Raw genomic sequence first — 15,532 nt, 5'->3', positions numbered from 1 at the left:
TGTGCCCCTGCACAGGACTACCGGTTACCAGGTGTACCTGGTTAGAAGTCGGAAGAGGATTTTGCAATCAGTTTAATCCCGGTACTTATGTTTTCCACCTCACCCATATAGCATAGGTCAATTTTGACAGAATCCAGTCTCCAGTGAACAGACTTTCGGAGTCTGAAAACTGATTTCGAGGTACTTGGGTTAGCTACCAGAGACATGCATGGGATTTGTTACTAAGGCTGACACCAGGAAAACAAAACCGTCGGCCTTAGTGGTGGCATCTGTGATGGGGTTACTGGCAACGGAGTAAGGTAGAGGATGATAAAGACATGAAAGTGTGGCGATGGGAGAGTTAGTAGTACCATGCTCCTCTTACTGTTTGCGTCAGGTGAAGTGACTCGCGCTAGCGAGGGCAGACAAATCAGTGGGAGTGGTGAATTTATTGCTTTTAGGCGAGTTGATATACTGCCAGAACACCCACACCTAAACAAAAACTAAAGAGGTACCAAATCAAGGCCTAATTTCAAATGCGGAAGATGAGTGGCGGCACGCTGCGCATCACGATAAGGCGCCACAGCGGCCCGGTAGACTCTGACTGTTCAGCTTCTACCCCCTTTAGGTACAACCCTATCATCCGGAATGCCTGTTGTGCTAGTAGGCTCACGTCGCTAGACATGCTCCCAAGTGGTACTATTATCATCTCACGGCCGAGTGAAAAAAGTATACTCGTCACTGGCCTTGCATATACCAATCAGTACTGCATCGATATTCAGTGTATATCTCTCACGTCAAATCCCGCAACCGAGCCCCTCACACAAGGCTAAGAAACATTCCTATCCTCTTACTTACGTCAGTATACCAGAGCGTCACGAGTGCAGAGAATATTCACAAGTGTTTCACAGTAGAATAAACTAACGATTTTTCACCGTCTAGCTGAATTCCGAATAAGTGCAGTCGCCACACAGACCGACCAAGTAGGAGGTTGCTTCCTCCCTTGTCAGTTTTTTTATGCTGTACTTTCAACGTGACTATTAAAAATTAACCGAGTTCACTAGATTCTTCATTGCAACAACGAACTAAGCAAAAAATACGGGTCACTGGACGGCATTACGCATATGAGAAATACACACTAAAGCTGCGATTCGAAGAAAAAAAGAACAAAAGTGAGGGAACTGTATAGCGCAAACAGGGATAATGAACACACGTCGATATGGTCTCACATGGAGTGCAGTACACGTTCCTTGTTGATGAGGTGAGTAGCCTGGTTGATCAGGGTCATCAGGCATTTAGTATTATAGGACCAGTCATTTAATATTTCGGTAGGCGTCTTGGGCACCGTAAAGTGGACTATTCCTTCCAATCGATCGATCTTTGCTGTGATAGTCTTGCCCACCACCAACTCTGACAAATATTTCTCAGCTTGCTGAAACCCAGGAGAAACATGAGTTATGTTAGTTTTATGCGAAAAAGGCTAGTAATAAAATCAGTACTGTTCGAGGGGATCATCGCACTACCAATAAGAGGGCGGTGTCTATGGGCACATTCGGCATGGCCTGTGGAGCAGGTATACTTGAGATGATGAAACATCCACTACGTTACAGACTCAAGAGGATGTTGAAGACCCTTTGACAGCACATGATCGATATCACCATTCTTAGGGCTCATCCAGTATGCGCAGTCCGCAAGTTTCCGTCAAACTTATACTTGAACCTAAGTTGCATGAAATCCGACAAACACTGATCTGCATACCAATGTGGTTTTCACGGGAGACTGACCTGAAACCCTGCTGAATCTCTCGTTTATGATGGTCTTCAACCGAACATCCTGCAACAGGCCGCCTCATGTTTCAGTTGGTACGATATTCTAGATAATGCAACACATTATATGAAATAATACACCGCTGATAAGGTTGCTGAAGAACATTATAAATGAGAAATTCAGCTCGGTTTCAGGTGGATTCGCCGTGAAAACCAAACTGGTATATAAATGAGTGTATTTGCCGAATCCGCCATCCTACTACCCTTTCTTTGGCACTGGAAGACAAGCGGGTCGAGATACAACTTTCCTGCCTGGATGACGAAGTTTTGTTAGCCACCGTTTCCCCTGCTTTGGATGTCTCACAGATTATCCCACATACCCAAACATAGAATTGGAGGTATTCACATTCCAGTTCCATTAGGTTTCTCGACAAACACGTTTAGACGTGCCTAGGTAGTGTTATTCCATTTTTCCTTTCCTGAAGACAGACGCGTCCAAGAAGTCTGCGAAAAGAACTTACTTCAATATCCAGATCAAGCAGCTGAGCCAAACGCTGAAGACGTAACTTTGTGTAGTAGCCGGCAATCACCCGGATATTGCGTTCGATCAACCGTGAGTGTAGATCGTTCCATCGTTTTTCAGCCTTCTCGGGAGACTTCTCCTTGGAGAACACATCGGTTTCCGTGCGAAGAATAGTCTCATATCGCGCGCAAAATTCATCCCATCGAAGAAGCTCAGGGGTTGTGAAAGCCTTGAGCATCTCGCTTGAATAAGCACAATAAAAAGAATAGTGAATATATGACGACTGGGATACGAAGCACGAAATCTTACAGGTTCTGCAAACTGTTGTTTCCGATTTGTGTTTCTTCAACGTCATAATAATCTTCATCACAATCAGCGCCGCGTGATCCTCACCAACTAATGCTACATCACCGAACAACCATATTTTTTCAGAGCTTGATTATGAAAAACAATGGGAGGGTATAGGAGTGACCCGGAGCTTGTAAAAAGACGCTCCCAAACGCCTGCACCTCCAGACATTTATTCAGACAAACTCAAAAGAAGCTGACAACTCTAGTGACGCTGATCACCAGCTACATCCCGGAACTTGTTCAACCAGGTACAGGGCACCCATCCCAGAAGACGAACTACACCAGCAATGGATAAAAGATTCAGCGCTCAACTCGCGCTACGCCGCAAATTATCTTCTTTGTGGCAAACTATCATTCTGTACGTGTGATACACGACCGGGCCATATAACTTGGGGTACTCGAATTCTTAGGTTACGTCCCTGTTGCACCACCGGACACTTATTTCTTGAATTTTTCGTCTCGGATTAGCTGACACTAGTCAACACCAACTGCAGTTCTCATACAACCGTTAATGAAGACCCGGGATTTCTCAGCTCCGCTGCTCGCAGAATTCATATTTCATAAACATACTGTAGCTTGACATAGGACCGATGAGAATAAGGTGTATCATTTTGTCCCCATATGTAACGCAAATTAACAAGCGCGATTCGAGCCTTGAACATCCGTCACACTATTCTAAGCTAATGGTTCCAAAACATGAAAACGGTCCAAAACTAGGTCCTCATCGACCACTTGCCACTTCGAGTTGCTACGCCAAAGTTTCGCCAGGGGAACAACTCCTTGAGACCGAATATAAACACCGATGAACCAACAAAGCTGACAATTGATCAGTCGGTCTCCATAGAGTCGGTTTTGAATACCGCCGCACACAGAGCAGTGACACCAGCTTAAAAGAGTTTGAATGCTCCACCAAGTACAGAACCAGAACGTTATTTACCCAAGGGCATTAAAAATGGTTAGCCCCACGTACTCATACCTTGGCTCAATTAGGGAAGTTCCTGACCATGAATATTGAATAACAAGGTCACTGCAACAATTTGTGTACGAAGACAAACTTATTTATCAACGTCAATCTTCCTTTTACCTCAAAAGAAATATCTATACTGGTACGTTATTAAGTCCTAAAAAGTAAAACAAGGAATAGTATCGTTTTAAACATCACTCGGCACTTTCCTCAACCTTGAGAGAAGCAACCAACGCATTTCTGAACCATTTCCCAATCCAGCAGTTTACTCCGCGAATAGCACGACTGCTTGCAACGATATTGATTAGCAATCACTTCACTCCTGAAAATTCGAGCACAAAGATTCAATAAGAGCGTAAACTTACCTTCCGTCATCAGATGTCCTTTCCAACATCACAGGGCTAAATGTGGACATTCAGCTCCCGCCACCAATGCGCACCTACCTCCTCCACCTCCCCAAATCGTCGGTGAATGAAACTACGGCAGCGACCACCATCGTATGCGGTTAGCACAGCTGACGATGATGATGAAACGTGAACATGAACTGCCAACAACCCTAGCTCAAACAATCCAGTAATCGTACAAAAAAGGGACCGTTTGTACTCAGTGGACGGTCAGCGTTGTAACCAAAAACAAAGATGGGCAGTACACCGACAATAGGAGGCTCTGACTGTAGATCGGTTCGTTGTTTTAACTGGAATTCCACTAATAGCCTAAGAACAACACGGATATCGGTCACAAATGTCGTACTTAACAGATCCGCCCAAAAAAGGAAATGAACCTTCCATGTATACTGTAAGCTTAATTCAAGTCAGACAAAACGGCACGGATAATGTGCAAGACAGGACAATGTTGACAGCAAAAGACGAACAACAGGAACGCTAGTGACTGCGGTCTTGGACCGTGGACGACGAAGCGTGAGATGACGGCTTGTGTACCTCTATGACCCCTTAAGGTACACTAGAGGGTTTCACTGCAACACGTGCTATATTGATCAATGGAGATAGGTATGTAGTCGTTCAGATGTAACATCCTTCCGGTGCCTAGCTGCCATGCCACCCGAAGGAAGCACGAGGGCTGGGATACAGACAGGTTGCCCAAGCCTAGACAGGGAGATAGGTATGACAGACAAATAGTATTTCGAGTTGATTTCGAGTTGCACAGCAATCCGTTGCTCAGAAACTCTTACAACTGCAGTAGAATACCGGTAGCCGGCAGCCGGCAGCCGCCTTGCTGCTCGGAGTTCGGGTCCCAGTTCAGATATGAGCGCCCTGGTAGTACTGTAAGCCACAACAACCACAAATAAAAAGTAGAGACTATCTCATGCCACATCGACTGCATTGCCGTACATTACCTGGGACGTCCTACGTGATAAGTAGTAAGGCAGACTAGTGAAAAAGGCTACTGACGCCTTACCTTCTGCCACTTCTCGTACTCCTTACATCACCCATTAACACCTTTCTCACTCTCTCTCTCGTCAACTCAAAGCACTGGAAATAACAGCTCTCTCCGTTTGTCAGCCTTAACGACAAGTAACGCGTATCCGTCGACAGTGACAGCCTCAGACACCTTGAAATGAGATTTCAAAAAATTACACCTGGTTAACTTCGTTACAATCAATATCCGATCTGTTTGCTTGCATCTGGGAAAAGGAGTCTGTCCCAGACAACTGGTGAGAATCGGTGATAGTACCCGTCCACCTTTACTCTTTTCTTTACCATAAGGCTTTCAAATAGGTCATGGTTGTACGGCAGTGAAGCATCGGTGTTGAACACTGATGTGATGCTGTCGATGATGATGGTGCATTAAGAGACAAGCAATATAAACTGCTCTTGTTAGCAAGACGAAGTCACCCTGCATTAACGTATGCCATCTGTCAGAAATAAGTATCCAATAGTGTAACTGAACTGCCTATCTCATCGCTTTCTTTTCGCTTTCAGCTGTGCACTTCTGGTAACTCAGAGGCCGCTACGGTTAGCTTTTCTGGGGCTCGTATTTCTAGGCTACGGAGCAGAAGTAGCTCCATCTGTATAAAAGCCCAAACATCGTTACAGTTTCAAATAATTGGAAAATACGTTGCTGACATTCAAAGGGCTGGTCGTCCCGAATTAGATACAAGACGTGGAGAACGCAGAACGCTAATTGCAAGCATGTGCTGACCAGCGTTTCTTCGTAGTACCAACCCTCAGAAGTGGAATTAGTTTGATCCCATAATGTCTACCCACGAACCTGCCCCGGACCCAGAGCATTCATGTTGTCAACGGTTAACGATAGCCTGTATCAGTTACTGCCCCTTATTCCAGTGTGGAATCCGGTTATGTGCTAATCAGTTGTGTCTTTTATATGTTTTTCACGTCCATGGAAAATGCTAACACAGCCACTGAGAAACGCACGGACCCGATAACCGGTGACTCGAAAGTCGACCAGATTATCGGTGCTATCATGAGTGCAAAATCCACAAAACCATTTGCAATGACAGAACTTCCACCTGCAGTAGAACCCAGATGAGATACTAGCAGGTTGTCCTGGAAGTCTAAATGCCTGAATGGATTCGAACCACGAACCTTCTGGTTAGCAAGTTCGCGCCTTAACCGCTGAGCTACTTCGAGTTCCGGAAACATCATCAAACATCGGGAAAACTTAGTGTGCACACTGACCAAAAGGCCTGGTAGGTCCAGAAGGCTCGAGGGGATAAAAAAAGCGAAAAACTTCGCAAATGTCTGCAGACTGCACCAGCTGATTAATATGACTGACTCAAGGAAACCTCTAGACGATGAAATAATTAGAAACCACCATTGGCTTCCCAATACTCGGTACCCCCAACATATGACAATAATTCGAGCAGCCATTCAGATGGACATGTACTACTCTCTACCCGGACTGTGGGCTCTTAACAGTAGCATGCACTGTGAATATGGAGCCGTTTTCAGCGTCGTAAGTAGACACCGACAAAATTATGGAATCCCCATTTTGTTGTAACTCGACATAGCGAATAGGATCGTATGTTTTTGCCCGACAGTTGACACATTTCATGGAGAACCGAACCAAAGTTACAAGAAAATCACTTTGTCAACCGGTGTTAATGGAGAAAAGAGGACAATGGATGCTTAGAACAATACGCTAATGACTTCGGGCCCTTTCTCCTTAAAACCTTTGTGGACGAGCCACACGTTTGTTGAGTGTACGGAAAATACCTTGATTCACATTCACCCACTGCTATTTCAGGGCAGCCACAAACCTAGAGGAATCAATGTCAATTCTCTTATTTTCGAAGATGAGAATGCTTCCAGCTAAGGGATGAATGCATCGAATTTAGACGTGGTTAATACCAGCGAGGTGGCTGAACGAACCCAAAATACGCGCGGACCGGCAACAGCTCTGAATTGGAAGGAGAATAATTGCAAGACCATATGGATTTGCGTTCGACGCCTCTTATTTTAGAGTGGACCTCCCGGGACCTGGAAGTGGTGATAAACATATGATTTCGTTCATGCTCAAAAGAGCTCACGACTTCGTAAGCCAAACACACGGAGAAGCTAGACACGGTCTCTACTTTCAATCAGAAACGAGTGGTTTCGTATCTTAGAAAATGAGTAAACCAGCGTTACCGAGCTCACTGAGACTCATTCATTTTACCACAGTTGAGGTACCTACAGCTGCTACTCACTTTCATGAGTAAAGAGTAAAGAGTAAAGTATCTGAACAAGACAATGCAGTGATCCCCATTTTTCTCACATCATCAACGACTGGTTTCCAATTTGGCCTCGTGAAGGTAAGGGAACAAATTGTAGTTCTAATCACCACTTGATTAAAGCCTTGTGGAATAAACAAGCGTAGCAAGTATATGTGGGTCCAAAATCTATGACCATAAAAGGGAATTTGGAGCAGATCTGGGATGGAAATAGGGAAGTCTCAATCAAGATGTTATCCATGCACTCAACGAAAATTGCAGCGAAGCGATTTAATGAAGTAGTCGGGAGAAAATTGCCAGAAGGAATAGCGGAACTCCTTCGCAACGTAACATCATTGAGTGATCTCAGTCTCGTCGCATTTATTCATTCTGGTGAACTTACACCAGCTGATAAGATTGATATCCCGGTGAAGTATAGTTTTCTCTCAGAATAATTGCTGAACGAAAAGCACTCAATTATGTTTACTATGAGCGGAGGTAAAACGCGGGTCATCCTGAACTTTTGTCGTCGAGAGTTCGTACCTCTTTATCCAGTTGTCATCGACCAACTCGTCTGCCCTGACGATGGCGTTGAATACCTCGGTCAGTGTCTGTGTAACTTATTCGCTTCTATCTATGAGAAAAACTGTCCAGACAACTGAAGTGAGCAGGTGTCCACCTTCAGAAAGGATGCCCACAGTGAACTGCTGATTCGACTCTCGTTGTGACAAGCCTAGGCGTCGACAGTCGACATGAAACCTTGGTGTTCCTTGGCTTCAAGGGCGAGTTGGAATCTCCGGACCAGCCAGGATTACTCATCAAGGGATCCTCAGAAGTTTGCACACACCAATCATTCTTTATATCCACAGAGGTCTGGACATGTGTGTATGGACGGCTCTCTGAAAGCTGCCTTGTAACATCTGAGGACAACGTCTACTCTTCACTCCGTCACTGATGAAATACCAAGGTGAGCGCTAGAGACTTTACAAAACCAGTGCTCAAACCACTGCTTATAGGAACCCCAACAATCCGAAATGCACAGACGGCACCGTTTTAACAGAAACGGTAAAATCCATTAGATAAACCAACTATCAGCATGCAATTTCTTGTCGCGCACCTTAGCTGCAAAAAGGAAAGTCATGCATTCAGGAGAACAGGATCAAAACATGCTCCCCTTAATTCTAAGAGTGGAATCAGACGTTATCTTGTATATCTTGCCAGTCGTAGCAGCTCTGACGGAAGTGTCCCATAAAGGCAATGCACGAATCTCGAAGGACCTAATCACGCTCTTCGAAGCATTATTTGTGCCGTCAAAACTGGATCTAAAGGGTTGCATGTACCAAGCTGCAATATAAGGTGTGTTGCCGTACGCTTAAAAGAATCGACCTCTGTGGATGGGTGATCTGAGGTATCTTCAGGTACCTATACCTCAAAGCCGCCAACGAATTCTTACTGATATAACCAGGAAACCGGTGGGAAGCAAGTGAGTCATTTGCGAAAAACATCTGGCATCACACATTGTAGTGGCTAAGACATGTATGAGATGTGCTGAACCACTGCCTACCGAGAAGAACGTTGACCTATATCAGTTATGGACGATTGAGGGATTTGTGGGACACAATCACATCACCCTCATTTGACAGGCCTCCTCCTGTCCCGGCACAATCATTCCAGTGAATTCTCACGATATAGGGGAGGAAATAGACCAGAGTTTTGTTCTTATTAGGCCTCATCAGCAGTACATATCCAAATGTTGAGATTTGACCTCTGATATATCAGGCGAAGCTGATAACACTACTCCATCAGTGCATGCTGGACGCACCTGAACAATCACGCCTGAACAGATAACTGCATTCATGAATGCTCGCCACACGCCCCAGGAGGACTGTTCGAGTGGTGTGAATGTAAATTCTGTGAATCCCGCAACCACTAGTCAAAAATTGCCCTCCAGTTTACAAGCGTCCGTGGCGCCACATGACTGGAAAGTCCCGATAAGCAGGTTAATCCACAGATACAACCAGTATAGTTACTGGGTGAGTATTCCAGGCGTTGGGTAACTATGTTGGGTTTTGCTTGGACTGATCGTTATCCAAGCTAGGCTTGGCTGCGTTTTAGAGTCGTATGCATTTTGATGTCAAGACGGCTAACCTCGTAACGATCTCCAGTTTGTTGTCGACTGTGAACATTATCTGCTGCTGAAGGATACGTATGCTGTGCAACTGAACCGAACTAACAATGTACTGGCCTGTTGCTCTGGAATCGTAGCCCACTGAGTGAACGTACTGGGTTGTCAACTCCAGCCGTAAGAAAAAACGCGCTGTCCCGCGTCACTGCAATCGGACATCCGCCAAAACGAAGAGCTGGTGGTGTGACTGTCGCTCAGATTGACCTTTAGAAATACTGACAGGACAACCGTTTAGGTACGCTTGTCCTTCTGAGTGCCGAAGGGTAGTGAACTTTACACCAACACGATGAAGTCACGTGATTAATAGATAGTGCCGGATGCCCTCAAATGAAATGACTATCAGCCAGCATCCGACTGCATTCAAGTGTAGAGAGAGGTCCCATATGCTCCATATGCTGTTACCTTTGTTAACGATTACCTGTTGTTGGACATAAACCATTGGTTACTGAGGCAGTTCCTTCAAAACTGAAAGGCACTACAGCAAGCAAGTTATCAGAAGACGGATTTCTGGAGGGTAGTTATTTGAACTTTGCAAAATGCCTGCGATAATCTGGATTCCTAGTCTAGCAACACGCCAACAGTCAATAAGCAATAACTATTTTTGGCTTAACTGGTGGAATGAGGTTATGCAACAACAAGATAAACGAAATCTCAGCCGCAAGTGTGGCTGAACAGACAGTCTGCTGAGATGATCGGAAACTTGGACGATCAATGAAGCCCATCTACGTAGCCTGGTTTGCCTCGTTCATTTCAGCCACCACGTTGTTCCTACGATAGTTTCAGCATTTAGGACACTGAGATGGAGCAACACGAACGAATCCGTATTCATAATTTCAATTTACTTCCAGCCTCATGCGATACCCGGTCGAGTTTCGTCATAGCCTCGCGTCATATCCGCAGCGTGAAATACAATTAGCGATGTGTCACTTGGATCAAAGAGGAAATTAACATGACACTAGCTCCATTGAACGCGCAGTCACTTTCACGTGGCACTGCGATTTACAGCTTAAAATCCTCGTTTTCCTTGATGCTTGATTTGATTCTCCGCTGAGAGCAAGACTTTTAACGCGTCCGCTGCTCGCGTCAGTTGTGGTACCTCGGCGACGTTTGCCAGTGACGTATTGTTACATTAGTCACTGGTGCATTTTTACAATATTTGTGATTCCAACACAGTTGTCTATCTTATCGCTTATCTTTTAGCGGACGTGATTTTTGCTCTTACAGTTTAAGAACTGGAGATGGCGGCAGTTTGATTCTATGAAGCTATCGATCAAATATTCAATTCTCATAGTGAAAATCAAGGTCATGTCGTCCCGAAAACTACTCAGCTGTTCGCTGATATGGGACGTGGCCTGTGTCTCAAGCTTTCACAATAACTAATGAAGCCGAAATTTTCACTGCTTTCACAGCTGGGAAATCAAGCAGAAATCCGGGACAAATACGGATACACATTGGAAAGGTGTGTCACCTAGTAAGCCGTTATCTAACAAACAAGGTGCTAGCTTCTTGAGAGGGACAGATGCTAATATTTAGGTAGATTTGAAGGAGGAATGAGGGCATTTATTCTGCTAATACATCGAATATTGTTGAACCTCGTGCCTTGACAGTATTGGCGGATGAAGCAAACTGTCGTATTGCGGAGCCATCGCTAAATGAGTGCACTAATAAAGCCGATAGTAGAATCTCACTTTGAGGTAGGCTAGACTGTACTTGGGGAATTTGGGCGAGTGGCTACCGCCTCTGGAACTATCATAACTAATCCAGATCGCGTCTAAACTGTACGACTAACTTCAGAAACACCGAAATCGAAATAACCGCAAAGATTAAAGGGAACCACGAGAAAGTACTTGGCTTTGCAAGTATGGCGCACGAGACTGCGACCACTTGCGCTAAGAGATCCCCCATAAAATTCATTTACACACCGTACATGTGGATTGGTTCACATCATAATACCGCAGCGGCCTTTCGAATGCTTAGATGAAAAACCATGAAGTTCCACAGGAGGATCTCTCCAACGTGGACTGCGAAATTACGGCACAGTGGAGTCCATTTACTGCGTTAATAATATTTCCAGAACAAATAACTCAGAATATCGTAACGATTCTGTCTTGAACACAATGGACCGCAATTTGATGTGATGATCTGTGTGCCTATGTGATTCATTGAGCTATAGGTCAAACACCGCTGCCTTCCGATTAGGTTTCTGAGCCGAAGGCATGAGCATTTTCCTGTCTATGTGTGGGCGCCCTGAGAGTACCTAATCCCATGTACAAGAATGATACCTGCAACTAACAGTACTGCCATTCCACATCGGCCGTCGCGTGCCACCTTCCTTACTTCATAGAACAGTGAGTAAGCCAAAATAGGCTATTGATGGAGCCCCCTTCTTCCTTTTCCACGTACTCTTTCCCATCCCCCGCACAGTTAATGCCTCTTTCCTTGTAGGCCCATCCGTTGCGACCGACAATCCCGTTCGCCTTGCAATGGTTTTGGTCCCAATATCTGCGCATCGACCGGCGCCAACAACCTCAGGCATCTCCAAATTGGTCTCCAAGACTCGACGTCCAATATATAGGGCTACTCTAATAATCGCGCTTTGAAACAAGCAGGACAATGAGCTGCTCTTGTTCCCACAGTGAACCCACTTGGTACCATGTATCAGAAACAACCGTAGATCCAAGAACAGTCATTGGGCTAGCTGCACCATCCCTCTCTACTCACTTTCAGCCACCCACCTCTGGTGACTTAGAGGCCGCTGTGGTTTTGCACCGTCCTAAGTCACCGTGTGGAACTATCCTTTCTTCACTGGGTACCTGCTGATAGTTGACTCTGCGCGGTCTACCTGGCGATTTCTGTGAAGTCTTACAAGCAGCAAGTTAATCGTTGTCCATCGTGTCTGATTACGCCCAACCGACTGTAGCACTAATACATCCAAAGACAACTTATATGAAGACCTGTTACAACAGTCTAAAAACTCAGATGTCGCTATGGTTGGAAAAAAATTGTTCACGCTTTCGTTGCCTAACTACCATGTCACCAGAAGGAAGCACGAGAGCTGGGATACTGCCACGTTTCCCAAGCTTATACAGGTGAAGTCGAGAGGTAGAGGCTGGGTTCGAATCGCGGATCTTCTGGTTGATAAATTCGCGCTCAAACCAGAGTCATCTCGCCCCCTCGTTATAGTTGCCGGAGAAATGAATATACAAGTACGCAGAATTAGCGCATCCGACAGTTCATTGGGTGTGCTGCTGGATGGTGTAGTGGATGTACTGCTGGAAGCCGCATTGGGCTGGTATTAGGTCTCGGACTTCGATAGCAATGGGTAATTTGCTGTTCAACAGTCGGGGTGTGCAGTTTGTGGGTAATATTTCCCTGATCCGTTTTTCCTGCGGGAAAGGCAGCGTGGCTAATTCCATACATATGGAGATGCCGGTCGGTTGTGAAAAACACCTTACTGACCTCACGTCCGTCGCAGCAAAAAGTAAGATCTACTGACGGAACGCCTCGCACTGCAATTGTTGGTAATGCGGGGACTCGTCCTTCGTAGGCCTGCTTTCCATTAGTTTTCCAGGGATGGTAAAAGCTTCAGATATGAAATTCCAGACGCTGTAACTTGCATAATCATTGGGACACTGAAGCCCAACCACCCTGACATGAAAGCCATAGTACGTGCCGGGACGACTGCCTTTGGACAAATTTGGAAACATCGTACTGTTCGTTTCAGACCTTTGGAAAAGCCAGACATTTGAAGGGGTGATCAGGTGATTTGCCGTCCGTACGACTTTAAATGACTTTGGGGTAAAGCATGAAAACATTATTCAGAACCGCCGCACACTTGAGTACAAGCTCACGCGTTTCAACAGGATCAACTTAGCCTACCACCGGTATACAAAGTGTGAGTTACTATTGAAAAACCAGAGCTGTCCAGATAAGTTGCTCCCACCTCTAAGTAACAATCACTCGACCTTACTGCCACACTACATGGGGTACCAATAGACATCCGAACACCGGTTTGCCAAATGGCTACCAATCACAATTTGTCTGATGTAATTGCCGTAACTCGCCTCAAGTCGAAGAAATTGGCGCAAGAAGCCAACAGACTGGTGTGGAAAGAAGTCATTCTGGCCCTCGCTCTTATGTCATCATAATTTGGCCGGTAGCTTTCAAAGGTCTCCTAGGTGTTGAGCACAGTTCTGATTGCGAAGGTCGCATCGACACCGGTCTGCATGTAACAATATAATGCACCAAACAGCACCACCAATAACGACATGGGTTCCGCACGAGTGCAATATGGTCGACAAAACCACGAGGCTTAACCAGTAACCCTAAAACGTGATACGTTTACTGCATTTCTCTAAGTGCTCTTAATCATAATAAATACGAAGCAGAAATTCCGCTGCCACTGGCACAAAATTAACCAGCAACCGAGATAACTCACAGATAAGCCGGTATCCGCTCCATTTCCTTGACAAGTTTACGTCTGCACATAAGATCATGCTGCTCATTGTCGAATGTGGCTAGCAGCAAATATGCAACCACGTGTTTAAGGGCCTAGCAACAAAATATTGGTAAGAATAAGTACTTTACTAAATAGCGCTTTTGTTCATCCTCCTGTATGCTCTTTGTGTTATAGACTTCCCAATAGTGCTTGCTGATATTCAGGTACTGATCATCGTGGGAGTTGAGTTCGATCATCAGGTGATAGTATTTCAGTTTCAGTTGTTCATGAGTCTCGTCGCTGAAAAACTTCGGGGAAATTTTTCTACTAATGATTTGGGTTCGGATGTAATCTTTTTTCGCCAGCCCCAGTCGTATCTGTTCAAGCATAAACTCTACCTTTTCCTTTTTCTCCATGGACCCGTATGTTTCGACCTGGGTTTTTGATGAGAAGACTGAGCGATTTACCTGCAGCTCTTGAAGGACTGAAGCCGCCTCATCGATGTTACCGTGAGATTCCTTAATTCGCGCGAGTTCCCTAGTTAACCGGGCCCGCTCTACCTCAACGTATATCTATCGAAATTAATGAGCTGAATAAAACGTGCCTTTCCCTCCGTAACACGTCGCAAAGCTGCAATAAGTGACAGCTTTGTCTCTTCGTCTGGAGTTTTATCAAGATAGAGTAGGCTTTTCTGGACCATTTTCGTCACTGCCTAGAACAGGATTGGATGAAGAACACACAAGCAACCTGTTTCAGCTGGTTTCGTTTCTTTGTCATGGCTTCTAAATGCCTGTTAAGTTGTTCCCACTTTCCAGCATCACCAAGGAGTTCCACCATAACCTCTAGTAATCGACCGGTGGAAATCGCGTCAGATGCCTAAAAACTAAAGGGATAGGCTGAAGTATTACCATTCTAGTTTGCTTTTCAAGCGCGATGCATTGCTCTAGCGCACCATCAGTGTCTCCCTCCTTAGCCAGAATAAAGACAAAAAGACAGACCTACTGATGCAGTCGCCTTAACCGTGGGTATTAGGGCGTCTACGGCGCTCGAAAAATCAATCTCCATTTTCTCAATCCTCCCATCACCCATGACTAGGCAAAGCGCAGTCGACGTTGGGCAACAGTGCAGGGCCGTCTAGGACACTGTGTACCTAACCGCTCATTGGTCAAAGCCGTGACCATCATAAAATTGTTCACAGAGTCAGAATCCGCAAGTTTCAGATACCCAGGGTCGACTCCAGAAAGCAAGTAAACTACCGCACTATGACAGGTAGGGACTAGTGAAACGAAAAAGGCCTTGGTTTCGGAGTTATTTGTTGGACAATGCCAACTGAACAGCCAAAGACTATCGGACAGGGAAGCAAAATCCTAATGTGCATTCACGGATTCACATTCACGGATTGACACACAGGATCGGGGCTTTTGCCCAAGTTTCCTGGGTCGCTTTAATTCTTGTCGGTCAGTGGCTGTCGTTCACCTGAAAGGCACAAGTGAAAAAAAGGTGTAACGCTGCTACTTATGTTCTCTGCGCGAGGCAGTATGCTTGTCAGCGCGAGGGTTCGCATAAATAAATGTCTAATAGTGCTTTAAATTGGGTTCGAGAAGGAGCGTGGGCAACCGTCGGAGGAAGGTCATTCCACGCAAATACTACCCGAAAT

The 15,532-nt window shown here is 45.3% G+C and overlaps 2 protein-coding genes across 2 annotated transcripts; one reads left to right on the top strand and one right to left on the bottom strand.

The window, feature by feature from the left end:
- Positions 1-965: 965 nt before the first annotated feature.
- Positions 966-14,964, bottom strand: T265_03078 (hypothetical protein; the record flags this gene model as incomplete). Its single annotated transcript, XM_009167483.1, has 8 exons — positions 966-1,411; positions 2,267-2,510; positions 13,876-13,988; positions 14,025-14,447; positions 14,495-14,587; positions 14,623-14,751; positions 14,784-14,843; positions 14,878-14,964. 8 exons carry the CDS (start codon positions 14,962-14,964, stop codon positions 1,205-1,207), a joined length of 1,356 nt encoding a protein of 451 aa, XP_009165747.1.
- T265_03077 (hypothetical protein) lies at positions 7,444-7,707 on the top strand (the record flags this gene model as incomplete). The annotated part of the gene is made up of 1 exon (XM_009167482.1): positions 7,444-7,707. One exon carries the CDS (start codon positions 7,444-7,446, stop codon positions 7,705-7,707), a length of 264 nt encoding a protein of 87 aa, XP_009165746.1.
- Positions 14,965-15,532: the final 568 nt, after the last annotated feature.

The sequence above is a fragment of the Opisthorchis viverrini genome (assembly GCF_000715545.1).
Source record: "Opisthorchis viverrini unplaced genomic scaffold opera_v5_42, whole genome shotgun sequence".
Classification (NCBI taxonomy): Eukaryota; Metazoa; Platyhelminthes; class Trematoda; order Opisthorchiida; family Opisthorchiidae; genus Opisthorchis; species Opisthorchis viverrini.
Note: the sequence above shows the minus strand (reverse complement) of the source record. Positions and strands in the feature narration are given on the sequence as shown.